The 25,321-nt window shown below is 40.7% G+C and overlaps 1 protein-coding gene across 1 annotated transcript in view; it reads left to right on the top strand.

Annotated features, from left to right (window-relative positions):
• The window catches only part of fam20cb (FAM20C golgi associated secretory pathway kinase b), a 61,436-nt gene that overhangs the window by 26,068 nt on the left and 10,047 nt on the right, over positions 1-25,321 (top strand). Inside the window, exon 4 of the mRNA XM_059324680.1 lies at positions 24,957-25,049. Within this exon, the coding sequence (XP_059180663.1) occupies positions 24,957-25,049 (93 nt within the window). The remainder of the gene's footprint in view (positions 1-24,956; positions 25,050-25,321) is intronic.

Raw genomic sequence — 25,321 nt, 5'->3', positions numbered from 1 at the left:
CCAGACAGTCCTTATAAATGCTTAACAAGGTCAGTTTTGTATTGTACTTTCCAGCAGCATCCATCCATTCGGCTTCCTCTTGTATTTGTGAGGTTATAATGGTGGTGCAATAAAAAAGGGGTTGGTTCCTCTGAGGCTGAAGGAGTAAGATGCAGCCTTTCCCTTCATTTACTGCTCTTATGAAACAGAAGAACTGACTCGTGGTGTTAGTGAGGTCTAGTGAAGTTGTTGCTTGAATGCTTTATGGTTAAATCTCCTGGATTTCCCTCTCATTCCATCTGATTTATACACTTTTGGTGTGTTTACACCAAACATGAAGCTAATTTTGTCACCGACCGGGACAGAAATAACCACTATTGCTGCTTTGTAGCTGTTGAATAAGTGGGAACACCAAGCGTGTCATGTCATGTCTGGATTCATCACATTATCAGCATGCTGAATTGCCACTGCCTTCTCCCGCATCTGGATGACTGCCACTAACACAACAATACTACCCCCCCAAAAAGTGGAAAAAGATGATTTAATGCAATAAAGTCAGATCTAAAATAGGGCTGGGCAATATGGACCAAAAGTCATATCCCGATATATTTAGGTTGAATATCGATATACGATATATATCCTGATATTTTAATCGCAAAATGAGAGCAAAATATTCAGTCAAAGTCAAAGACAAATATGACATGTCAAAAGTAGTTTTATTGAAACTGTTTATTTAAGTGAACATAAATACTGTATAACATCAGGAGTACATTTTTTCAAATCAAAGCTCCATAAATTGCAAATTTAAATAAAAAAATATCTTAAATAAAAATAGCCTATGAAATAAAATAGGCCAATCTTTTTCTGAAATAAATATATTTATATGAGAAAAGAATAATGAATATTATCAAAGAACTAAATATGACAAACCCTAGTAAGGGCAGCATTTATGTATAAAGAAGGAAAAAAATTGAACTATATTGATATATGCGATATGATCTCTTTCCATATCACATTTAAACATATATCAATATATTATTTATATTGATATATCGCCCAGCCCTAATCTAAAATATGCAGAAATAAATACATCATGATGCTAATGTGTAAAAAGTCTAAATTCATGCTTTGTCAGGTCTGCCAATATGAAGACAAGCAAACAACTTTTAAAAAGTTTGTTTTCTGATTAGAGTTTGGATCGATCAGGGCTATGCAGGTAACTGTTACCGCTGGTGGCTTTTACACAGAGGTGGAAAAAGTATTCAGATCTCTTACTTAGGTAAAAGTACTATTACCACACTGTGAAATTACTCCACTACAAGTAAAAGTCCTGCATTCAAAATGTACTTAAGTGAAAGTACAAAAGTATCAGCATCAAAATGTACTTAAAGTATCAAAGTAAAAGTACTCATTATGCAGAATGGAGCCGCTCAGATTACGTATTTTATATATTCCAAATATTATATTAGATTATTTTTAATGATGCATTTATGTATACAGCGTTTTAATTTTCTCAAGGTAGGGCTCATATTGACTACTTAATATTCTATTATGAGGTTTATTTTAAAAATTGTCTAATCACCTAAATTTAGTGGGTTTTTTACGTTAAACCTCAACCTGTAAAGTAACTAAAGCTGTCAGCTAAATGTAGTGGAGTAAAAAGTACAATATTTGCCTCAAAATGTAGTGAAGTAGAAGTATAAAGTGACATAAAATGGAATTACTCAAGTAAAGTACAAGTACCTCAAAATTGTACTTAAGTACAGTACTTGAGTAAAAGTACTTAGTTACTTTCCACCACTGCTTTTACAACACAACTTTCTCACTCTTGAAAGTTTGCATTGACTTTGTATGTCGTGCAAAAACGTTTTAGTTAACCATTGGTATTGGTATCTCCATTCACCCCTCTTATTTCTATCTCTATCCATCTCCATCTCTCTCTGTTTTTCTCTAACTATTTTTGCAGCAGCACTCTCCGGTTTGGAGCCTCCCCTCCCTCTCTCTGCCATATAGCCATGCCTCCAGGGTTTCCCTATGTGTATTTATAGTGTATTTATAGGCGCTTAGCTCTGTTTTCTATCTGCTTATCAACAGCCACTGTGTACCCCACCCACCAATTTACCAGACACAGCCCTTGGATTTGAGGACACCACAGGCCCTGGCTGCAGTCACTCACAGCGCTCCAGGCCTTGATGCCATTCCTCCCCTCTCTTATTCGCTGCTTTTTACTAAAGTGTTCCAAAATCCCTTGATTTGTGTCCCGTTGAGTCATGCTTTTTTTTTTCACCACCCAGTTTTCATTATTTCTTGCTTTTACCATCTTTCTCTCTCTCTCCACTAACCCACTTTTTGGGGTTTCTCTTGGTTGCTTTGAGACTCTAAGGCCCTGGCTGCCCCTCAGTGGCTCTCTCCAGAAGTGACAGAAGAATACTTAAACACTCCTCTCCTCTGTTCTTGTCATGTGTGTATTACTTTAGCTATGAGGCGAGAACTGTGATACACAGAGATTTGTGTGTCATAAATCAGATGTGCGAGTCGCCTACCGGAGCATGTTGCCAAATCACGTCGGTGTTTCTGCTTTTGCAATAGCATGTGAGTCAAAAGTGGAGACACACAGAAGCACACAAGTTGGATCATGTTACAGTGGTATGCCACCGCCTTCTTAGCCAGCCGGCAAACTGTATAATTAGACTAATTGTCTCAGCAATAAATTTCAATCCAGACATGAAAGAATTTGGGGGGTTTGCATTGCTAATTACTCTCATAGTTTGCAGTCCATGTTCAGAGCACCGTAACAAGACATATGTTTCATGCCAGAGACTGGCGCAGTGGTGGCTGGTGGGTAATTTTAAGCCAGGGTTGATTAAAGTGAAACTCACAAGTTGAGGCGCAGTTAAATGAAATTGTGCACAGCAGCTACCCGATTAAAAAGAAAAAAAAGCACCTTGGTAGTTTGTAGTGTGACTCAGAGATAGAGAGAGAGAGAGAGGGCGAGAGAGATAGAGACAACGTGGGAGGCAGACAGGATGAAGCGCTGCCTGGCAGAATGAAGCCTCTTCAACTGGATTTAATGGGACGTTGCTAACGGATGTATGAATGGTTTATCTTCTCATGTCTAATTCAGCTCCACTCTGTCCTCATTGTCAGCCATTCTGAATGAAGCGAGGCACTACAGGTGAATACAGGAAAAAAACCTTTCATCCTAACCCTAATGACATTTATATATAGGTTAAAGACGACATATTATACATCCCATAATCAGGTTAATGAATTTCTCACTTGAAATTAATAAAGTTCTTGCACAATACGTGCATATTTGTCAAAAAATATTAATGAATACTAATGCTGCTGATGTTAAACCAAACATTTTAAAGGAACAGTTTGTGAGATATGATGATTCGGTTTCTTGCCAAGATGCAGAATGAGAACATGGACTCCACTCTCATGTCTGTGCACTAACTATGAAGCTAGAGCATGAAGGTCATTATGTTAGCTTGGCTTAAGGACTGGAAGCGGGGGAAACAGCTAGCCAGTTCTGTCCAAAAGAAACTCTAAAGCTAACAAATTAGCAAGCGTGGAGAGGTGAATATGTCAAACAGGAAACCAAGATGGGTGAGTCGGGTTTGGTCAAGTCATGTTAGTCATTTTTGGCAATACTAGTTCTTAACAATACATTGTATGGCATTTTGTGCTCCTTCGACTTGAAAGGAGCCAGCTGAGGTGGTTCAGGCATCTGGTGAGGATGCCTCCCGGGCGCCTCCCGTTAGAGGTGTCCCGGGTACGTCCACCTAAAAGAAGGCCTCGGGCAAGACCCAGAACACGGTGGAGGGATTATATCTCTCAACTGGCCTGGGAACGCCTCGGGGTCCCCCAGGAGGAGCTGGATGTTGTAGCTTGGGAGAGTGACGTCTTGAATGCCCTACTTAGCCTGCTGCCCCCGCGACCCAGCCCCGGACAAGCGGATGGAAATGGATGGGCAAACCGTAGCAAGCATGTCCATAGATAGAGGTTGGAAAGTACTGTTTGTAACTAATTCAATGAGATACAAATAAGACAGAAGTGCTGTTAAATAGTATATTACTAAAGCTACAGTAGTCATCTTTGATTTAGAGGTTAGGATTGGTGAAGTTCTTCCAACTTCCAAGTTGAAAATATGACTTTAAGGGGCATTTCAGTTGAAATGTCCAATTTGAAACAAAGACTTAGTTATGCTGCAGCCCTTTCTATATTATATTTCCATATTAGCTGTGGTCTAAAATGGTTTTGGTGATTAAAAGATAGCCCCTTTTGTCTCTAAGCACTCTTAACAAATCACTACTCTCACCATCACCAGCATCTTTGTGGGGCTTTTTTCTTTCTTTCAAGTCCCAAACCACAGGAAATGAGGAGAATCCATTAGCTGGGTGGTTTTAGCCATCTTGCCCTCCCAACGCTGTATTTCAGTGGAGTGGAAGCGTAGTCCTGCCCCGTGGGCCTGCATGACAAGGGCAGAGGAAATGGCCAGGCATTAATGGCAGCTTTGATTACTCTCCTGTCACTAATGTAGCCAACATGAAAGACAAGAAGAGGAGAGCGATGACTTCAGCCCCAATCAGAGGCAATCTGATGGCATCTACATGCAGCCGGGCCATTTAGAGCACACAGAAGGGCTCTGGGGGGTACATGCACATTAACCCATCACCACATACCTCCCAGCACACACCTCTCATCCTATATCTGGATAATGGTGAGTTACTAGGATCTTTGCTCTCATCTTTGTCCTTCCTCCACTCTCTAAAGTCATAAGGGTTGCTGTGCTGCTGATTGCTGTAGGTTGTTAGTGTTAGTGGCTGCAGTTTGAGCAGCAGAGATGCATGGCCTGAAGCTACACATGGTTGTAGACACAATGGATGTGGTCGTTAGCCATACAACCTGCTCTAAGATATTGTGTTAAGAGTCGGGGTTTGTTTGCTTTTGTGATTATGTTTGTTCACGTTTGAAAGAGCTTTACTCTGCACATGTGTTCATAATCTAAACAAGAAAGAACACATGGTATCTATTGAGACCACAATGCCTCATAGAAATAGAATATTAGAGTGTATTTGGGGAGATGAGTTGGTGCTTTTTGATTGGATCTGTATGAAATATGAGCTCCTTTTTTTTCCTGATAGAGCATAAAGTGGCCATGACTCATAAAATCTTTTGCTCTTGGCTGGGCTCATGCCAGCTTGGCTGATATGCACCAATAATGCAATTTGGTCATGCTAAATTTGTTCCCCAAGGGTATCTTATTAGTAGCATAGGTGAATCAAAGTACACTGGCCTATTAGACAACTCATCCAATGTACTCATCCATTGACCCGCGAAGGTCTCAAATCAAAAGCTAACTTAATTATTCCAAATTCTTTGAATGATTAGTTGAACAAACATTTGATAGTTCCAAGTTTTCAACATATACTGTAGGGAAAAAAAGGGATGACACATCTCCATCTCAATCTGCTGTACAAAATGAAACCAAAATAACCTGGATACTTGCACTGTCTGCCATCTTGAATTGGTGCCATCATTTGGAGCCAGAGTCGATAAGAACCATAAAAATTGAAAGAAACCATAATTTGCAACATGGTCTCCCAGAAATCCGTGAAATAGCCACGGATTTGCTTAACTCAAAATATTGATTTTTTTCACAAAAAATGAGAGAACTGTCCGCCATGTTATTTGTTCTGACCGCCGGAACCTTCACGTGACTTGGACACAAACCAATAGGAAAAAATATCCATGGAATAGCCACGGGATATGACTGTCATTAACTTGAATTGTAGCAAAATCTGTGTCAGTTTCACGGAAACTTGAGTGATTCCGTGGCTATTCAACGAATTTTGAGTTAAGCAAATCTGTGGCTATTTCATGGATTCCTGTGAGACCAGGTTCATAATTTGACATGCACTTTTGTAGTTTGGCTCATGTCCCATCTAATCTAAGGTAATGGAGGGGGCGGGTCTTTTGACCTTTACTGCAGCCAGCCACCAGGGGGCGATCAAGATGTTTAAGCTTCACTTTTGGGCAGCTGACATGTCGTCTATCTTTATATATAGTCTATTGTTCTCAGTTGTGAGATTGTATTACTTTTCTTTGTCTCACATTGTAGTTAACATAATATATTTGCATTTTGGACAGTTTGCACAAAACAGGACATTTCATGACATCACCTTAAGCGCTGAGATATTGCAATAAGATTTTTTCTGTCCGATGTTTTATAGACCAAACTATTCTGATTAGGGTTGTCACGATACTAAAATTTTCAACTCGATACCGATACTCAGGAAAATATTCGATACTCGACTCAAAGATAAAACCAAAGACCCCAAAATTTAACAGAAATATTTTTATTAACAAGAAAAACACAACATGTAAAAATTAACAGAACCACAGGTTAAATATTTATTTAAAAAAAACAGTTGTGCAAAAAGAAACTGCAACTATGATAACAAGCTTCAGATACTCTATACTTTTGAAAATGAGTATTGTATCCGGATACAACGTTTTAGTATCGATACTTTTTTGAGTATCGATACTTTTGACAACCCTAATTCTGATACTATACTATACTGATGTACTCTCAGTAATTCAGAGAGTAATCATAAGTTGCAGCCATGAATACCTTGTCATAAATGAATGAAAAGAAAAAGTGTTATGGGTTGGAATTCTTTCTTTGCTTCAATCTGCAATGTAATTTATCAACTCAACAACTGTGGCACTTTGGCTCTGCTCGTCTCAATGAGGTTAACTCTGCTTCCAGAGAAAATCTGGCTCCTAAATGTTTGGATAACCAAATTTCCAATTTGCCATATGCATGTCCCCAAGGGCATTGGTGTGTCATATAAAACCTGAAAACATGTTGTTTCCCCTCCTAGTTCACAATGTGAGTATGTGCCCAGTGGAGCCATTTGTGTGTCAACCTACAAAATATACGAGCACAGCATGGCAGCCTGCACTGTCCCTGCATGCACATAAACACATAGAGGTGCATATAAAAAACGGAGGTGCTTTTAGCAGAAAAAACTGTAGAGTTAAAGAAAATTACTACATTTAAATTCAAATGGTTTCACTCAACCCATTTACGTTAAAAAAAAAATATAACAGAATATTTTGAAGCTGCACTAGACTTCATATTTGTGTGAAAATATACCCATCTGATCGGTGGAAAATTATTGCTGCAGAGGAGAAGAACACTCTGTTCCCTCTAATTGAGTTGCTGTAATTTGCCTTATTTGCCCAAATTATTGATGCTGGCTGGAAATCTTCTCAGAACGCTGGATTGATGGATGAAAACTCAAGAGCCAAACACAAAACCCTAAATAGCAGTTTGAAGAGAGGAAGCTGGACTCAGCAAAGATGTCCGAACCTGCAGTGAAGAGAGTGGAGCTAGAGTCTAATTTTCATGGCACCCATTATATATGAAAACTGAGATGATAATAACACAAAATTGATTTTTTTTTTTCCACTTATGTTTCTTAATTTTAGCTTTTAAGATGCACATTTAAGAAACAGATATTTAAACCCATATACAGCTTTTAAATGCAATTCAAATGACCTTAAGCACTTTATGACAAAGTTAATAACGTGAGACAAGACCCTGGTGCATTATAAACTGTTAAGCCACATTGTGTCACGCTGCTGAGCTGATTGACCCCGCTGTGAGGTTCTGTGCTGTGATCGGCCATGTCCAGCTGTTTCCAGACAGTCAGACTGCTCTGGCCTCGGCTTCTCTCCTGGGGAAACACATGCACACTCTTCACAACATCATGCGGATGTGTGTGAAAGACAGCTGGTAGCATGTGTGTGTGTGTCTCTGTGTATGATTTAAAATTTTCCACCTGCTCACCCAGAGTCAAACCTCAGCATTTCCTGCAGTCTCCCTCTCTTCTTCTCTTGCCTGCTCCTTCAGTCAACAGATGTGGATGTGACCCACCTGGGTGCTCTAACTCTGTGCCTGGGAGTTCATTTAGTGTCAGCCATGGCCTTATTGACTGGAGTCTGCACAATGGCTGCAACATATGTCCACGAGGCCGCCGTCTCCTCTGGAAATGAATCGGCTCTCAACAGAAACATCGCTGCCATTCTCTCCCCCCTTTCATTCCCCCCTCATAATTCTATTAGCGCGTCCTATTCAAGAGCTGCCTGATAAGTCGCCGCACAATGAGCGGCACGATTCGAGAGGTTCTTCTGGGGTTTGGATGGCGATGGCGCTGGCCTCTGTGATGTTTCAGAGAGCCACTGCTTTGTTCTCAGCAGTGTAGCCTGGAGCAGACACTGCGGCTGGTACAGCAAGCTGCAGCCTATCAGCTCAGAGAGATGCTTGATGAGCTTAGGAAAGATTCGTGCCTTTGCTGGGTATTTCTGATGGCACGATATAACATCTCGTGTGTGTCTTTCACCCAAAATGCACTTGCACACACGTAACCTCGAAACATATATGGCAATGCAATAGCACATTCTTATCTGCACACGCTTCGTGACACATTTAATCACACTTACATGTCTCTGCTACTACAGGGAATATGTGTATGCATGTGCTTTTTTGTGTGACTGGGCCACTCTCACACACACACTCATTAACATTGCCTGTGTTCATCTGCAGTGTGTGCTTGTGCCATTAGGCTGTGACAGACAGAGAGCTGTAATCTGCAATGAACAGTCTCATGGAGATATCCTGTTTGGTCATCACTAATGTTCTGCTTAGATTACAGGTGCTATGTGAAAGCATTGACATGTAATAATTGCTTTGTTTTGCCAATGTGTATATGGATTGTAGCGTAACTTCAAATCTGAGACATTCCCCGACTTTCTCAGATGCCTATAACCGGACGTGGACTGATTTCTTTGTTTTTCTCACATTTCTGTCATTTTTGCCAGAAAAATCCAAAGTATGTGACATTTATGTGCCAACATTGTGCAACTAACTTGCTTACCTGCTTGTTGGCTTAATATGATTGTATTATTTTTTTTCCATATCAACATAATCCCGTCAGTCATTCATGTTGAGTCTTGGGTGTGTGCGTTTCTGCTGATGCCCAGGAAACTGGCCCATGAGCATAAACTGTATAAAAATGATGTCACGTTGTAACCCTGACGTCACCCATTGGTTTGTGGAGTTCTGCGTTTGGCCGGCACCATATTGGTTCATGGCTGTAGCATTTTGTTCTTTTTGGTAACCAGCACATGTACAGAACAGATTGTCCTTTCTTGTCTATTTTACACTAAATGGGAGCAAAATTTACTAAATGAACATCATGCTTTATTGAGGAAGAATTTAAACTAGTGATTGAGAACATAAACTCATACTTACTCAATATTTACTGAGGAAATAAGCAAGTGAAAAGTTGGATCATTTTGTTTTTGACTTTCATACAAACAGGACTTCTTTTTGCAACCAGTAGAGTCGCCCCCTGGTGGCCATTAGAAAGAATGCAGTTTTAGGACGCTTCCGTATTGGCGTCACTTCTCAGGCCTGGAGGTTTCTGCTTGCTTACATGCATTAGGATGCTAACTGCAGTTCTCTAAACAACACCAGTCTTAATGGACATATGGAAAATGTCACATTTGAGAAAAGTTATCTCAAGTTATCTCATGTGTGTCATGAAAGTTTGTTAGTGTGTGTGTGTGTTTGTACACGGTTTGTCTCGAACCTTTGCTATGATGTTGCAATGTGATGAGGAACGCAGCCTGTTAAGCAACTGCTCCCGTGAGTCTTCACTGGTTGTTCCAAGGCAGGCTGGTTCACTTAATGCTAACAGTAAGAGACACAAACATGCATTAGAAGTCTGATGGAACGACGGATTAAATGTCAGAGGGGAAGGAGAAGAGGTTCAGTGGAAAGAGAAAGTCATGAGAACACAGAGAGAAAACAGCTTCATTAATACATAATTGCGTGTTTTGTTGCACACACACACACACATTATAAAGAATGTATTTAAAAGAACACATTCCACTCCTCCTCTTTCCTGTCTGCTCTCATGAGTGTTGCTGTTGTGTTACCTCTTGTGTTTCTCCGTCCTCTCCTCTCCTTCCTGCATTGTGTCTATCAGGATGTAAGCGTGGTAACGCCAGGCCTTCTTGGTAATACCTCCTAATAAATCCATTGCACGCTGTGAGAGCAAAAGGGCGGATGAGGGGATTGAGGAAAGGAAGAAGAGAAACTGCGACGAGGAGAGGAGGAGGGCGGGCATGAATAATGAAAAGCGCCAGAACTCACGCTGTCCCATCAGGCACAGCGACACCCCGGCATCCTCCTGTGCTGTTTTGGTTACAGGCAGATGAGGGCTGCGTGTGCAGAGGGAGAGGGAGATAGAAGCGGAGAAGAATGGCCTGAGAAGTGAGCGGATGGATGTGTGCTACGTGCCTCGAGTGCTAAGGGCAGGAGCTGAGGAGGGCAGAGCAGCTGATAATTAGCAGTAATTGTTGTTCAGGGAGGGAGAAAAAAAGGCAATTGGTTTGGGTTTCATCTCAGGAGCTTCTCTGTTTATGTCGGAGAGTTTCTCCTATTCTCTGCTGTGTTTGCTTTAAATGATTTTACATTATATTTCATGCGACCCTAGCACCGTAGGAAAAGTCTGTGCAAGAACAGATTTTTATTCTTTTTGGACAACAATTTTATTCTCATTATTGCCTAATCTGGAGAAAATAATCTGGATTAATAAATTAATATATAATACCAAGAACCAAACATCAAAAAGTAGTTCCTAAAAGCCTATGTGATGTTAGTAAGGGTTTATATACATATTCATTTTCATTATTGCCTAAACTGGAAAAAAAAAATCTGGATTATTTTCTCGTTAAATAAAATAAGATAAAATACCAAGAATCAAAAAGTAGTTCAAAAACTTTATTCTTTTTGGACATTTTTTTTTCATTATTGCCTAATATGGTGAAAATGATCTGGACTATCTAGATAATAAATAAATATAAAATACCAAGAATCAGACATCAAAAAAATTTTTCTGAAAGCCTATGTGATGTTATTAAAGATTTTTATTCTTTTTGGACAACATATTTATTTTCATTATTACCTTATATGGAGAAAAAAAATCTGGATTATTTCCTTGCTTTATTGATTAATATAAAATATCAGAATCATACATCAAAAAAATAGTTCATAGAAGCCTATGTGATATAATTTAATATAGTTTTGTCCAAGCAATGGTACAAAGTCCCATTGATTTGCCCCGTCCTGGCCATTAGAAAGGATGCAGGTTCTGCATCGGCTTCACCACCAGAAAGTGTTGCTTGCTTAGCAACTACGTAGCTACATAGAGCTATAAAAAGATACAAGGCTATGAAAAACTGCTATTTCACCTACAGTTTCCTCATTTGTGTTAGTAGATGGGGAGAAATCAATTAAATTATTACTTCAGCCACGTTCTTTGGTAATAAAAAATGTTTCTAAAAGCTCCAACACATTCTTCTGTTAGTTGCCAAAAACACATTTAATTAGATAAAGCTATGTAAACGCCCCCGAGTTTGAAGAAGAGCAGTCCAAAATATGTTGGATATGTTGATTTCTCTCTTCTCTCTTTTAACAAGAGAAGGTGGATTTTTATATATATTTGGCAAATTACACCTGATAACAACTAAGACAATGACTTAAACAAAACTTGAATGTGATTTTCTTTGAATTTAACATGTTAAAAAATGCTGCTTTTTAAATCACAACAGTGTGGTGAGACAGTCTAAGATATTGCATTTTACAGTGAGTTGGAGGCAGCTTGATAGTCTGTTGTGAAATAGTGCAAAGTACAACCTGATAGCCAAACAGTCTACAATAACCTTTGACATTTTTGCACAGGTAAGGATTAGGATCTTGCTTATATGTATTCATTTGCATTTTAATAACAGGTTGGATGGACACAGTGAAAACACATTTGCCTAAAAGAGCTGTAGTCCTGACACGTGTGCTCTGTAAATACAGAGTTGTAAAAGCACTGTGGACTGCCCTGCAGGGGAAAGAGAGAGAAAGAGAAAAACAGGAGGTGAAGTGCAGACATAAAGCAAAAGAAAGGACGGCCACGACAGAGCTGTAAAGGAGCAGCCCTGTATGTAGTTACATAGAGGCCGGGGCTATAAGCTTTTGTTGCTGCACACTGGAGAGGAAAGCTCAGTGTAGGTGAGTGAGCTCGCAAATGATAGAGGAAATTGCAGTGTAGTGTTGAACAGAGAAGGCCGATTAGACACTGAGAAAAGCTGGAAAAGACTCCAGATGGTTTCCTCTTTTTTTTAGGATTGCGCTTCTTAAAAAGAATCCCTCTTTTATTCTTCATCTTAAAATGTCATAACTGTATGTAAAAAGGAATTATTTAGAAATACATCTTGAGATAGCCTAGTGTTTTTTTGTTTTGATCCTGCAGACAATTTTCTATGAAGATTTTGATGGCTTCTATATCTGACCTTTAACCCCGAGGTGTCAACGTGCATCTCATTATAGCAGACAATGGCAATCGTTCTCCTAACCCTACCTACTGAGCCGCACCGTTACATGGATGAGCTGCTCAATTCCAATTACACTGCGGTGATTGCACCGTCGCCACAAAGCCTACAAAGCCTGTTCAATGGCGCACGACCACACACACACAAACACACACAAACACAATGGAGAGCAAGAGTGTCTGGCTATTGTTGACGCAAGGAGAATTCAGATAGGCTACATCAATCTTGTCATCAAAAATCAACACGCTTGTTAGTCTCTGTGTTTGTGTGTGTATGCATGGGCTTGGTTCAGCCAGTGTGTGTGTGTGTGTGTGTGTGTGTTTAGAAATGAGATTCACCTTTTGGTCCGAGCGAGGTTTTACTGGACTGTGGGTCGATAGATCAATGTTGAGTGGAAGGCATACACTCAGCAGAGCCAGAATAGCCCTGGAAAGGCCACAGCAATCAGTCTTAGCCCAGCCTGTCCCCTAATCATCCAGTGGAGATTCTCATTCTGAACGGAGGCTATTTTTACAAACTGGCACTTGAAGCACTTCCAATGAAGTCAAATATGCAGCAATTACAGATGCGGATAATTGAAACTGATGGCACATTCACTGCCTATCATAAATTGTTGATTGCTGTTGTTTTGATATTCTTTTGCTATTTTCCACTAGAAAGTCTGAATGTAATGGCAACAGGTCACTAAAAGTTATTGGAACACCACTCAGGGACAGAGGGCAGCAGATGCAATCCCAGTGCTTGAGTTAAACCTAAATGAGCACAACTAAAACCATTCTAGCCGGCAAGCTTGAATTGTAAATAAATTACCCTGATGAAAATGGCATTCATCAGGAAAGTGGAGCTTCATTATAATACTGTAACTGCTTTCTCTCCACCATTGAGGTTAACCTCAAGCAACCAAATTGTTTCTGCCTCAAAGAAAAGCTTGTTTAACCAAAGTCTGCATTATAGAAAAGTCTTACTCACTGTACTTTCCTTTTCAACTGCAACATCAGACATCTGTAATTTATATTTTTGTGGCTGTAACTGTAGTATGATTTAATTTCGGAACATTTGGTTTGTGGTTACTGTTACAAATTGCGGGGGGAAAAATGTATCACATCAAGCTTACTTTGTTTCAGTTCAGTTCGATTACAGTATTATCTACTAGAGCAGTGACTTGTCCAATATTGCTGGGATCAAATATCTCTAATTAGTGCCAATTAACTAAAATGTGAGCATGCGAACACACTAAAATAACATGGTGAACATATTAACATGTTAGCATTATCATTCTGAACATGTTAGCAGGCTGCTGTTAGCTCAAAGTGTGCTTAAGTGTTGCCTCGCTGCTAGCTTGTTTAAATCAACTTTAGATCATGGACTGAATAAAAGAAGTGTCCGTAGTCAACAGTATGTCACCCATTGGTTTGTTGCTTATGGCTTTCAAGATATTTTGGGAATTTTAGCGGTCGCCATCTTCTTTTTTTGGAGTCAGAAGTAACCATATTTTGACGAGAGGGTGGAACTGGGAAGGAGAACATTAAGTTGCCAGCTAATGCTAGTGCTAGACAATTCATTTTGAGCGACCAAAAATGCAACAATTAACTTTCGATTTGCAACCAGTGGAGTCTCCCCCTGCTGGCCATGAAGGAGACTGCAGGTTAAAGGCACTTCTGCTTTACTTTTCAGAGCCATAGGTAGTCCCTTGCTTAAAATACAAGCTCGGGCTAACAAAACCTTCAATGAGAATACTGAAATAGCATTTTTCTTTTAAATTCTGATTTAGAAAAAGTATAGAAGTAGCTGTTTTCTGTGGGTTCAAATCTTTTGACTGCACTTTACAAAATGAATTACAATAAAACATTGTTGATTCACTCAAACTGTGCAAACCATAAGCACTGTTTTATCTCATTTTCTCCCCTCGACACATTTTAAGTAATCGAGGTTTACCAGTGTATCACAATACATATTTCAAATGCACAATCCAGCTCACTATAGGTGCATTCACAGTCCACGCAATTGTGTAGCATAATGTGATTATCTGGTGAATGTGCAGCGCCACACGCTGCACTCCTGAGCAGCTCTGATGGTGGCACCGCTTCATTGATGCTGTTCGTTTGAAAACTGAATGAATGGTGCAGATTAAGGATCATCTTGTATGCCATACGGGGAAATTCATCATCTCCCCTTCCCACTCCCGAGACACACGCATATGTAATCCACCTCTGCTTTGGAAATGGAGATTAGAAATCAGTTCAGTTGTGCACTTATATAGCTTATATGGGAATCCAATGATGCATGTTTACATTTTGGTTAAGAGCTTCAGTTTAAATCTTCTGCACGTTTTATTGTGCCTTCATGTTTTATTTCTTGGTTTGGTGTATGGAAAATGGGATTTCTTGTCCCCCTGGCAAACATCCATCTATCTATCTATCTATCTATCTATCTATCTATCTATCTATCTATCTATCTATCTATCTATCTATCTATCTATCCATCTATCTATCTATCTACCTATCTACCTATCTACCTACCTTGCATCTTTCCATCCATGCATTCATGCATCCATCCATCCATCCATCCAGCACTCCATGCCTCCATCTATCCATCCATGCAGCCATTCAAGTATGCATCCATCCTAACATGCATCCTTCCATCCATACATTCCTCCATCCATGCATCTCTCCATCCATCCATCCATCCATCCATCCATCCATCCATCCCTCTACCTACGTGTTCCCTCCATCCATGCATCTCCCTATGTCTCATTCTGTCCATCCTTTCCACTCCAACTTGGAAGGTGGAAGGAATGCATTAGACAACTTGCAATGCTTACTGTAATTGCATTTCCAAGCCCACTTTTTAATCCAAGACAATTTAATTAACTTCTTGGATTCCTGCTGACTTTGATGCATTTGAAAGAAAAAAATGATTGGACATTTCATAGGAATATTCCATCACTGGAAGGACGACTTGTGGAAGTGCCTCGCTCATGTAGAAGGGCTGCTGTGCTCAGTCCGCCCAGTTAAACCACAAAAACATTCCCAAAAAAAGGAAAAGCTTCAGGCCTGTGATGCTGTCTCCTCAGATGGAGAAAAACAGACAGCGAGAGGTAGCAGGGTTGATGTGTTGTTTTTCTTTGAGTAAAGAAAGACTTACAGAGATCGTAACGGAAGATAGAGGTGCAGAGATGAGAGGTGGTGCTAGTATTAGGACGTGTACTGTTGGGAGGAGGCATCCTGCTGTCAGAAGCAGCGGTATATCTGTCTCAGATTATGTTGAGATGATGGCTTCATCTTTACGGCCTGTTTATCTACCCCGGATATTTACAGGATGACATGACAACAGCTCAGGCAGGCAGGAGAGGAAGAGGCCGGATGGAGCATTGTAGCTCCTGGATATTACTGTGTGTGTTTGTCTGCGTGCCTCTCCATAACGGATTAATACAAAGATAATGACAGTGCAAATCCTTGCAGACTCTAATGGCACACACATTTCACCTCTCTGTCCCTTGTCGCTTTCTATCATATAAAAAGCCTCTCCATAACATTCTGGCTGAACATCCTTTTTCCGGCGTCTCCTTCCTCCTCCTCCTCCTCCTCCATGCTGTCTTGCCACGCGCTAAACCTCTAATAGCTGTGTTTTGCTCAATGATTTGCATTTAGGACTATTCTTTGCTAAAGCACATGCCTCTTTGAAGTGCCTCCAGATTTGAAAAAAAAACAACCAAACAGTAGTGTTGTGAAGGCGTTGGCTATTTATTCAGGAAGCCTTCATTTACATGCCGCTGCCCCCAAGGACTCAGAGGCTAAACTTGAAACAGGATGTAGTTTCTTTTAAAATCATCACCATTACATAATTCATTATATTGACATTATCTCTATTCATACACACTGTGATGTATGTGAATCATGGTTATGTCTATGAATTGGTCTCAGAAGGAGGGTGCATTTAACATGAATACATAGCTGTTTTTTCCGTGGAGAATTTCTAGATAGGAGGCCGTAACGGTGGTTTTTACAATGTGTGCATATGTGTGTGCGTTATCCTACTTGTCAGCACGCTAGCTCTCTATACTTTCATCACTTGCCAGTGTGTGTTTGTGTGTGTGTGTGTGTGTGTGTGTGTGTGTGTAGCCTATATATGCCTATTTGTGGCTCTCTAGTGTCTATGCGTATCTGTCTCCTAAATGTGTGTGCATGCGCCTACCTGTGTGTGTGTGTGTGTGTGTGTGTGTCAATGTGTCAAAGAGAGAGAGAGAGAGAGAGAGAGGGCTTTGCTGGAAGGAAACAGCTGTCTCTCTGTATGTCAGGCCTTGGATCTGAAGGGGTAAGGGAGTAGAGGAGGAGGAGGAGGATGAAGAGCACTGCAGTGCCTGGGGAGCTATGACAGCCATCACACTTAGAAGGTGCAACACACATAGCCAGAACCACACACACACACACCTGGATCAGTGTGTGAAGGTTATTTAGAGAGCCCTTGGATGTTAGTCGTGTGCTAGTTAAAAATCCTGAGTGATTTTTTTTATTTTTCATTATAGCCGCACACACTTGAGGTCATATTTTTTAAAATTGAAATCAGCTGCAGACTTCAGGTTTTGAGGGGTTTTTTTTGTAGTTTTTCAAATAGTCAGTGTGGAATAGTTCACTATGACCTCTCGGTTGTGTTCATTGCTTGAGGACATATTTCTAATGAAGAGGTACCTTACAATGTAACAGGTTTTAATGTCAGGAAAGTCTCCTTAACTTATGTTCCCATTCAACAAAACTTAATTCTCAGTTACATTTTCAGGGAATTGTATTGTTTGATCTATGACAAATACGTTTTTAATCAGTCTGTACAATGAGGAGAACACGGTGTGGAGACAGCTGTTCATGTCTCCTGTGAAACCAAAAGCCAACATTGAATTTTTAACCCAAACCAAGATCTTTTCCTGAACCTGAGTATTCCTGTTGCCTAAATCTAACCAAACTGCGATGCATTTGTTTTTACAACTGGGACCGAAATTAAGGAAAAAAATATGTTTCCCTCAAGTCAAGTGACAATGCCGTTATGTTGTATGGGAAGATCATTTTTAGTATTGTATTGTATTGTATTGTATTGTATTGTATTGTGATGCTGTGGTCAGGGAGGAACCTTCATTATGTCAGCAGCAGATAACAACATCATATGATATGAAAGGTCAGAATGCCTTTCTTTATTTTCTTCTTTCTTTCCATCCTTCATTCATCTTTCTTTCTTCTTTCCGTATTCCGTGACTTCAGATACTAGTAGTCCTATTTTTCAGAGGTAGGGGATGAGAGGATACACATGCATGCCATGGATGTGTTAAAGAGAACTGGATACAGCATTGAAGGTGGGGACTCATTGATTCCTATGAAAGTTGCTCTATGACGCATGGAGCCAAAAAAGATCTTCTATAGCTTTCTTCTGCACTATGAGTCCTGTAAAGCTCCAAATGTGATTGGACCAAATTAAACAAATTCTGATAGTGTAACAAGTCATTTTGCAGGGTTTTGACATTCAAAAATATCCACTGATTTACAGACATAGGCTTTATTTTGTTTTTTCCTGGATTTTTCTTTCCTTCTCTCCATCTTTCTTCCTTTCCTTCCTTCTTTCTGTCTCTCCCTTTCTGTCCGTCCATTCACAGTCAAACGCCAAATGTCATCACATACAAACAACCTGTCACACTTCCCCATTTGTGCTCCAAATCCGTGTTGCAGACATCAGATTACAGCAGAGCTTTACATCAGTAAACGGTAACGCGTATCTTCAGATGCAAACAGGTGCGCCTGCCTGTCTCAAACCCTGGTGAAAGGCTTTTTTCTCAATTTATCAAATGTCATTGCTCTAAAGGTCAACCTTCACATGCGTTATGCTTGAGATAAAACAATGTACCGCCCCCTCTCATCTCCACTCTCCCCGTGGTGCTTTTTTTCCTTCTCTTTGTTGACCCATAGATGGGATTCGCTATCTTACCCTTCATGCATTTACAGCTTACCTGCCTCCTCGCAGCTCAACACCCCCCTCTTGAGGTTTAAAAATCCCCTATTGTGTATGTGCATGTACAGTACAGTATGATCCTATATTTGTGTATGGGTATATAGTGAGCTGTGTGTGTGTGCGTGCATGCTCTCACTTTGCCATGCCCGTGGGTTTGACGGATGATGTGTGACAAGTGTGTGGAGTCAGCCCTTTGGTGGGAACCCGCTGGGGCTGGAAGATGCCCTTGTCCTTTTGTATTTTACAGCATATCTTTTTACTCCTCCACTGTGCACACTGTGGCCTACGACCATCGCTACAGGCTTATGGTGATCGATTGGCAGTTTGACTTTGAAACTAGATAAAACTCTCCCCGTGCTACGCCCAAATGCACTGTTGACATGCTGATACTTTGGCTCTTATACTTCACCTTGGATAAGAAATTGTAAAGTCAGAAGAAACAAGGACTTGATGACTTCAAAGCTCAGATGAAACAGAATGCTGGAGAAAGATACTGGAGCGTGAGCAGGGTGGACCATGAAAAAGATGAAAAGAGAAAGAAAATAAAGCCCACTGTATATTCAGTTGTGTGGAAGGAATTCACAGTGAAATGCTTCATACATAATGCTGAGCTGTCAAAACTTTTGGATCCTTCATAATGGATAACTTGTAGCCACTGGGATGCAACGCTGGGAAAGGGAGACATGAATTTGGGATGCGAGCACCCAGGAGGGCTCAACTAAAAGAACATCTTGTACATATTTAGAGTTTGGTTGAATATGTAATACGACATGTGACAGCTAGCAAGGTGAACAAGTTGCTGCGCTGCATAATATAACATGTTGGTGGCTGCAATTACTGTAACCAAAAGTTAAATCATTTCCTCTGTGGCTCTGTGGGATCTGAGAATCTGTGAATATTATTCTGATGACATAATCAGGGTAATCTCAGTTTAGGTTTGGAGACTACCGTAGGTATCTTTAACAGAAAGCCTGCCCAACAAGCAGGGGCAAGGAGTTTGAAAGATGTGGGTATTTACAATGCAGGTCAACCAAATCTATAATGTTGAATTGTGGGAAATGTAGGATTTGGGATGTACAAAGAGTCTCTACTCTTCTTTTTCCTTTTTGTTTTTGATCTGACCTTCCAGATTTGTGGAAGAGTAATACTGAAATGCTGAAGTAACTTCAATACCCAGAAATCCTGCAACAGTATAACAGCAAACTGCTTACAGCAGACTCAAACTACAGGTTTGCCCTTAGAAATAGAAGGAGAACAAAATGGCGAGTGTTTTTAGTTGTTGACTCTGAAACTTTCGTCTGTAATTGAAGTTTTAGGAACAGCCTCGATTTTCCGTGTTTTTCTGCATCTGTCAAAAGCCTTTAGACAGTTGTTGTATCCCTCAGGCTCTTCATACATGCAAACTTCACGATCCAAAATGTAAACACAGATATTTATATATATTTATAAATGAATTGCACCCTTCAGACGCAACAGCTGAGCAGGGAGGTGCATCTGAGTTGCTCTAACCTCTCGGGTAATAGGAAGCTCCAAGACTTACAAAACACATTTCCTCTAACAAAACGATTGCCACGATGAATCCGAGAGTGCCATTATTGACCCACATAGGGACAACACACACACACACACACACACACAGATGTAGTGTTCATAAGTAAGCCTGAGCCTTCTAGTTTCAACTCATTACTGCTGGCAGGGAAGTGACCAACAGTTGTGTATTTCTATTTGGAGCCTGAAGCAACATACCTTTTTTCTGATTTGATGTCAATAACGGGGCAAAAGGAAATGCCTGTTCCTTATTTTCCCTCCTTCCTCTCTCTCTCTCTGTCTCCTGTGGTGTTACAGAGGTCAGCTATGCACTGTATGCACAGGTAGATTTTCCAGATGCAGCGCTCTCTTTCACCTTTATATTCTCACACTGCTGTGTGTTCGCTGCTAGACCTCTGCCTGCCCCACTGGCTGCCGGGGCCCCTCGGAGAGAGGAGCCAAGAAGCTGTCTGGCCACCCAGTGTAAACTATGTGTTTACAGCACGGCTAGGGTCACACTGGGCATGCTCGGCTCAGTACGTCTCACCTGCTGCTGATGATAAAGGATGTGATGTTGGCGTAGACAGCCAGCTGTAGTGGCGCCACCAAACCCTATGTGAAAAATACACTATTTCTTTTCTCCTTACATAACAGCATTTGGCAGCTCTACTATGCCTTGCTTGAGGAAAAGAAATGCATGCTTCTTCTGGCAGCTTGGTGCAAGATATCTACTTATCATTCAGCATAAATCCGCGGTGGATTTGTAAATATTTCAAAGGTTAAGCTCAACCAGGCAGTCCAAAGTGAAAGGGACGAGAAACTCTTGAGCAACCAACATCTCTGCCCTCCTCTCTGTTTTCTCTGAGCTTAGTGCATACTGTGTACTCAAACATTTATAGACTTTATAATGTGGTCATGCATTTATGTATGTTTCCCCTGCCTTACGTTGACGGCACAGCTTCCTTGAAACAACATGCCCCTAATGGTTTGCTTGATCAGAACAGGCTCAGATTTGGCTGAACACAGGTGCTGCTGTTGGATCAGACGTAATGTGACCCAACAGCTGCATGTTTGTTCGTTCAAACAACACTAAGAGGCATCTTCTGTAGTTTGTCCTCCAGCGCCTTTGTCACACTTTATCTCTTCTCCTCTTTTTTTTTTTCAGTTCCCGGTCAGTGGGGGGTGTCATGCCATGCTCTAAATAACTTTATTGACGTTTGAATTGGATGTGGATCACGGTAATTATCCAGCCTTCCTGCTTCCTGGCTGGCATTCAGTGAGAGGAGAGCATCAGTGCAGCCGGGCCACAGGCAGAGAAATTTGTCTCGAACGCAAACACATGCTTGTATTCACATGCTCTTCAGTCATAGTCGCATCCAGTGACTCATAGAAAAGCAGTGACACATAACATCTATGCCTCATCAAGTTGTGTTTTGGTGCGTATTGGAGCTTAAGAATAGAAGCATGAATGCAGCTTAATGTGGTGTCCTCCCCTATAGAGACAGCAATGTAGTAGGCCTTTGTAAAGTATGCTTGTGGATTTATTTAAGGCTGGATGACCATGAATCATTGCAGGAGAATGTTTGCTCATGCTTATCCCCCAAGAAATCTCCATGACGACGCTCCTGTACGGTCGACACGGTCATGAAATTCTGGCAAGTTAGCGAGCTCCACCATTAGACGTTTTGTCTGTGGTATTTAAATATAACTGCCAGCCTTTATCTTTCTATTTAAAACTGATTATAATCTTTATTTTAAAAGATTCAGGCAGCACTGGAAACCATCTGTCCTGCTCACATGTGAAGGGCTGCTTTACATTATAATGCCGTACTTATTTCTGATATTACAGGTATGTCTTATTGTGACACATCTGTTATATCATGCTGTGGGTTTGATTTTGCATGATTTACATGCAGTCATGGTATTAGGCCTTAATTCAAAGTAGTGGTTGGAATTTTTTAATTTAAATTTAAAATTTAATTTAAATACAGAGACTGTACAAAAGAAGTGAACGTAGCCACTGTGATGTCACCCATTGGTGAGGGAGTTTGGCATTTAGGTCCTATATCATATTGGGGTCTTTTTTAGCTATAAGTGATCGTATTTGGATGAGAGAGTCATATAGTCGGCTTGGTTGCCAAAATGAACAGCCAGCTCCATAGAGAGTCTTTTAGTAATTGAACAAGACATTAGAGACGACAAAATGTTCAAATTAAATTTCATTAACTGACAACACACTGTGAAAAGTTCTCACCGGACCAAAACCTGATTGCGACTTGTCAACCATAAGGTAGCTACATCTTAAAGCATTTTTTTTTACTCTAATAATAATATTAATCTACAAATTTAACATCGTCTGTGTTAAGGAAGCCTTGGAACTACCGATTGAGACCATTAACTCATTAGGAAAATGTTTACTGAGGTAGTAAAACCAGTAAGAAGTAGGGTCATTTCTCCTAGACTTCTATATAATCTGGCCATTAGAAAGCACTGCTGCATTGACTTCTCGTTTCCAGCCGAAAAGTTGCAGCCAGGTTAAATATGAAGCTGCTGCTCGACAATATCAAGTGTGGAACCCAACCCAAACATGCTAATTTGCTTGTTTCTTACCTTTGGAAGCAGCCAGGCTAGCTGTTTAAACTAGTTTCCAGTCTTTATGCTAGGCTAACCAGCTACTGGCAGTTGTTTCACATTTAGCGCATAAACATGGTAATGGTTTTAATATACTCCTCTTAACTCACAGCAAGAAAGCTAATAAGTGGAAGTCCCAAAATGTCTCAATGGAGAGTGAAGAGCTTCCTAAACATAGTGTTTCTGTGATTTCACTGGATATTATTTTTATTCTCACACTCACTTCTCTTTATATAAGCTTTTATATTGTAGTCACCAAAAAGCATCACTGTTTTTTATTATTATCCAAGACTAATTTCCTTATATCTTTTGGGAAATAACTTCAGGACCAGACTTAGTTAACACAACCGCCCCCATCAATAAAACAACTGTAGTCACTTCATGCTCAGAAGTGAATGAAACTGTCCGGATGCATTGGCCGAGCTACACCGGTGTAAATAGACCCTTCTCTCTGCTTTCAAAGTCAGTATCATTTTTCAGTGAGAGCCGTGTCCCTGAAGCAAGGCTGTCCAGGAGAAGACAGCGATACAATCAACAGACGGTGCTCGGCCTTTACCAGCAACGGCCGTGTGGAAGTGAGGGATGGAAGGAAACTGAGATTGAGAAATGTTAAAGGAGAAATAAGTTCAAGCACTCTACTGTGAAAATGGAAGCTAAATACTTTTCTGATAAGCTCGAAAAGGAAATGTACCGAGGCACATTCTGATTTTCTGTTTACTTTGGTCAAACTTCCATCTGCATGTGGCTGTCTGTCAAAGACTTGAAGGGAGATCGAGGATGGAGAAAGATGAGAGAAAGACAGATAAATAGAGGAGGAAATCGGGGAATTTTTAGCGGATGAGTGTGTTTCTGGGCTCCATGTTGGGTTAGTTAATGACTGGTGCATATGTCAGCCACGCAGCTGTGGAGTTACAATCAGCCAGCCAGCTGAGGAAGGGAGCGACGGATGGAACAGGGAGAGAAAAGGGAGAGGCACATAGATATAAAGTATTCAGAAGAAAGCAGAGAAAACAGTTCTGCGTGAGGGAGAGCGGAGAAGCAGAGGAGGTGAGATAGAGGATTTTGAGAGAAATAAACAGAGAGAGGCATCCGGAGGGAATAAAGAGAGAGAAGGAGAAAAGAGAAGTTGCCAAGATAGTTTCCATTCTTCTCATCCTCCCTCAACTAGCTGAAGCAGAAATGGCAGAGGCTGCAGTCCAAATCATTACACTCAGCTGCCTTCCTGGAAAGTATTTACTGTTGTCAATTTAAAAAAAAGCAAAAAGAAAGGCAGCGTGTATAAAAGGAAAAATAACTATGCAGCTTTCCTGTAGAAATATAGCAATTTGATGATGGACTGCACTGCTTTCTAACATATTTTGAATGCCTCGCACCTTCTCCGGGACTCTTTTCACCTCTACTTCCTTTGCCTTTTCACCCCGGCTGTCCTGTCTGTCCTGCCCCATCCTGGCCATCCTCCATCAGCTCGGGGATTTAAGCCTTTAAGAGCCTCTTTTCCCTCCAGTAAGAGCTTTAAGGCAGAATGTGTGTGGAAAGCAGTTTTTTGGGGAAGGATCAGAGCTGGACAGAAATAGGTACAGATGGAGAACAGGAGTGGGCGCTTCAGGAGGAAGTGTCTGACCTTCGATTGTCCCTGCTTCTTGTTACCCCACAAAACACCCACAGTAACTGTGTAGAGGGCCTTTTTGTGAGGCAAGGACACGTGTTTATTGTGGCTTGGTTATTGCTCACAAACGCTGTTCCCGGTGTTAGGTGCACAGGTGTAAAGCCAAGTGTTTTATCACTGACTGGGCTCCTCTGCACTGAGACATGAAGTTGTGTTGAAGACATGAGATGACTTTAATCCAATGCACCAGTACCAATGTGTGCCCAACGAATACTGTAATATGGAATTCCTGTTAGTATGTCATCTATCTGCTGCCTGCATTGTTCTGTGAGCCAAAAATGTATTATTTAGACTAGTTTATGATGAAAAGAGTAGCATTTAATCAATGATGTAATTTTGGCATGTGAAAATAGCAACCAGCTTCTCAAGTGTAACCATTTTTGGATTTTCTTAGACTTTTCTAACAGTAAATTAAACTGCATATAATTTATGATACCATTTGTGCTACATTTAACCATTTTTGAGAAAAAATGCATGATTTTTTTTGCATAAAGTGGACATGCATGTAATGGGAACACTCTTCTAGTGAGCCCACTACAGCCTCTAAAAGACAGAAAGTAGGCAGGGCCAGCCAGCCAGGCGTGTCAGATCATTAAAGGGTTAACACAGAGCCTTTTGCATATTGCTGACTCTCAGATCCTCGGCTTTTCATGACAGTTATACCTGACCTCTATGCTTTTTTCCCCTTGTGTTTCTGCAGGCAGACCAGAGAGCAGGAGACCCCTCCAGACTTCTTCTATTTCTCTGACTTTGAAAGACACAACGCAGAGATCGCTGCCTTTCATCTTGACAAGTGAGTCAACATTAGCCTGATCACTCAGGGCTGTGTGTGACATCTGTCTGTCTTCTCTGGTAGACAAGGATGCCCCCAGCTGTACATTATTTTAGTAATATCTTGTAACAGTGTGAGCTGGTTACAAAAATGGTTGTTTTACATCTATTTTAGCAACATTTTGCAGGTGAGCACGGCTCTACAGTGTTGCCGTTTGTTCTATTTTAGCACTGATTTAGTATTGCTCTCAGACTCACAGTGGACTGTTTTTTAAAAAAAACATCAAAATTGAG

Source organism: Centropristis striata, chromosome 21 (assembly GCF_030273125.1).
Source record: "Centropristis striata isolate RG_2023a ecotype Rhode Island chromosome 21, C.striata_1.0, whole genome shotgun sequence".
Lineage (NCBI taxonomy): Eukaryota > Metazoa > Chordata > Actinopteri > Perciformes > Serranidae > Centropristis > Centropristis striata.
This window is presented reverse-complemented; position numbering and strand designations above follow the sequence as displayed.